Below are 2,990 nucleotides of genomic sequence, written 5' to 3' on the forward strand. Positions count from 1 at the left end.
AACAAATTATTTACTAACAGAAAGTACCCAACTCATTTTTTGTCCAAAAAAAAAAAGAAAAGAAAACTTGCCAACAAAAAAATAACTAATTAGAGTAGCCAACATAACAATGATTTCTGCTTTTAGAAATCGTAGAGCAGCAAAAAATGCTAAAAATGTCAAGAAAATGATGGATGTGGAGGTTGATGAGGTGACCATACCGGACCATTTTCGATGTCCGATATCATTAGAGTTGATGAAAGACCCGGTGACTTTATCGACCGGGATAACTTACGATAGGGAAAGTGTAGAGAAATGGATATATGAAGATGGAAAGCACACGTGCCCGGTCAGCGGTGTTGTGTTGACTAGTCTTGACCCTGTGCCAAACCATACTATTAGAAGGATGATTCAAGATTGGTGTGTGGAGAACAAGTCGTATGGGTTTGACCGCATTCCAACTCCTCGAGCTCCAACTAGCTCAAATCAAGTGTCCGAGATTTTATCAAAGATTGTTGCAATGAGGTCAAAGAGAAATGGAGAAGGGGTTATGGAGTTAGTTGTAAAGATTAAGGATTTAGCAAAGGAAAGTGAGAGGAACAAGAGGTGCATTGTGTCAAATGGTGCATCTCGGGTGTTCTCCGAGACATTTGAGGCGTTTTCCTGTAATGAAAATCAGGAAAACGCCTCAGTATTGGAAGAAATATTGTCAGGGTTAACCCTGGTTCTTCCGTTTGACCAACAGACTAAGTCTAGTCTGGGGTCAAACAGATCTTTACATAGCATTGTAAAGATAATAAAGGCCGGAAGTTTATCTGGCCGAAGGAATGCAGCTTCGGTACTTAAAGAAATCCTATCATCGGATCAACGAAAGCTAAATGAATTCTCGGCGATAGAAGGAAGTATAGAAGCATTAGCAAAACTCATTTTGGAGCCAATTGACACCACCACAACAAATGCTTCATTATTAGCTATTTACCCTTTGGTTACTCCATTGACTTCCTTTGACCAAAAGAAAACCATAATAACAACATTTCTTGAAATGGGGTTAACCGAAAAGCTCATAGAAATGCTCGTACAATGCACTAGAAGCGTATGCGAAAAGACGTTAGCCGTTCTTGAAGGACTTTGCAGCATTGATGAAGGGCTTGAGAAGGCCTACAAACACGCGTTAACCGTCCCGGTTTTGGTGAAGAAGTTGTTGCGGATTTCTGATATTGCAACCGAGTTTTCGGTTTCTATTTTATGGAAGTTGAGTAAATATGAAAAGAGTATTGGAGATGAAGAAAATGTGGTGATTGAAGCACTTCAAGTAGGTGCTTTTCAGAAGCTTTTGCTGCTGTTGCAAGTGGGTTCTTCTTCAAAAACAAAGGAGAAGGCTGGTGATTTGTTGAAAGGGTTGAATATGCAAAGAGGAAGAGTTGAGTGTATTGAATCAATGGATTTCAAGAACCTCAAAAGGTCTTTTTGAACAAAAGTTTAGTTTAATTAGGGGACATAATTTGATTATTTTGTAGAATTTAACAAAGATAAATATACACATAGGAATTAATTAATATAATGATTCTTTTGCATATAATGTTGATAATAGCTATGAAATGCACAGCTGATTGTATTTTTGACTTCATTTTATTGAATTTGGTAAAGTGGTTTTTGATTATGTGGAGTGTAGCTATATCTATGATACAAACTTACAAATTAAGCACAAATTGTAACTCTGGCCAATTGTTTAATTAGTTTCTTCTTATTAATGTGTATAAAAGAAACACCTGTGACCTGATAATGTCATAAAACTATGTTCTTTTGATTAATTAACTGTTAGAACGTGATTCATTTTGCATTTTAACCAATATCATTTGTTAAAGGTGTCGCTTTGACCATCTTGTTTTGTGACCTTCAACTTCATATATAAAGCTTATTTACAATGAGAAATCAACAATATAAATGTAATCGATCAGTTCAATTCAAACTAATTTGTGTGCGCGATAAATGATCGATCCTAATTAAAGGATGGAGCATACATTTTTGATTTGTATTGTGACTTTTGTCATTTTGCTCTATTTGGCCTTCAATCTTACCCATTGATCAATAACCTAGCTATAAATGGTGTTTTAGTATAACACACCCATGCATGAATCTTTACTCCATCGTAAAGTCACTTTGTACAACTTACATACTTAATAACACGCTCAAGCAATAACCAAATTTGCACAATTTCACTGCTACTATACGTATGTATTTAACCCTATTAATAATGTCATTGTACTCCTTTGCTACAAATTCTTGACAAACGTGACATGAAAATTGCATATCTCTTTCTATTAAGTATTAGATCAATTTATTTTTGTTGGTTTTATTTTTTAGGGAAAATAATCCGTATATATTAGGTACTGCTATGTTAAAAAAAAGTTATAAATTAAATCTTTAAATTTGATAAACATACAAAAAAACCCCTTAAATTTAACATAATCCTCCCTAAACTTTATATAATTCCTCCATGTTTTACTTAATATAGGTACTGCATGCTTTAACTAACATTTCTCCTATTTTTTAATCCAGTGAATTTAGGCCCACTCTATTTTTTTCATTGAGCACAAAACTTTGCATATATTAAATGGGAGGAGATTCTCCTAATATGACTAAGGCTGACAATTTTGACACGGAACTTGTTAACACGACACGACATGTTCTTAACAGGTTTCGTGTTTGACCTTAACAGGTTTCGTGTCTTAACAGGTCCGGACCTGTTAAGATTCGTGTCTTAACAGATCCGGACCTGTTAGGACCTGTTAAGACATGTTAAGATTATACATATATATATAATACCAAGAATTGATATTATGATTTGATATATGATTTTTATAAGGTAAGATGTTTATGAACTTTTGTAATGTAAGGATTATTGTCGCTATATAATAGTTGGAATTCGTAAGAATTTTTGTATCCTTACGGTTTTTTTTCCCAATATTAGTCAAAAGTTCTATAATATACATGTTAACAGGTTCCTTAAC

General features: G+C 34.2%; 1 protein-coding gene across 1 annotated transcript; it reads left to right on the top strand.

Annotated features, from left to right (window-relative positions):
* LOC122585290 (U-box domain-containing protein 21-like) lies at positions 1–1,624 on the top strand. The gene has a single exon (XM_043757411.1). It carries the CDS (start codon positions 110–112, stop codon positions 1,448–1,450), a length of 1,341 nt encoding a protein of 446 aa, XP_043613346.1. The 5' UTR covers positions 1–109; the 3' UTR covers positions 1,451–1,624.
* Positions 1,625–2,990: the final 1,366 nt, after the last annotated feature.

Source organism: Erigeron canadensis, chromosome 1 (genome assembly GCF_010389155.1).
Source record: "Erigeron canadensis isolate Cc75 chromosome 1, C_canadensis_v1, whole genome shotgun sequence".
NCBI lineage: Eukaryota > Viridiplantae > Streptophyta > Magnoliopsida > Asterales > Asteraceae > Erigeron > Erigeron canadensis.

What these genes read in the sequence shown, in the direction of transcription:
- LOC122585290 (XM_043757411.1), top strand. Translation starts at nt 110, where the DNA reads ATGATTTCTGCTTTTAGAAATCGTAGAGCAGCAAAAAATGCTAAAAAT.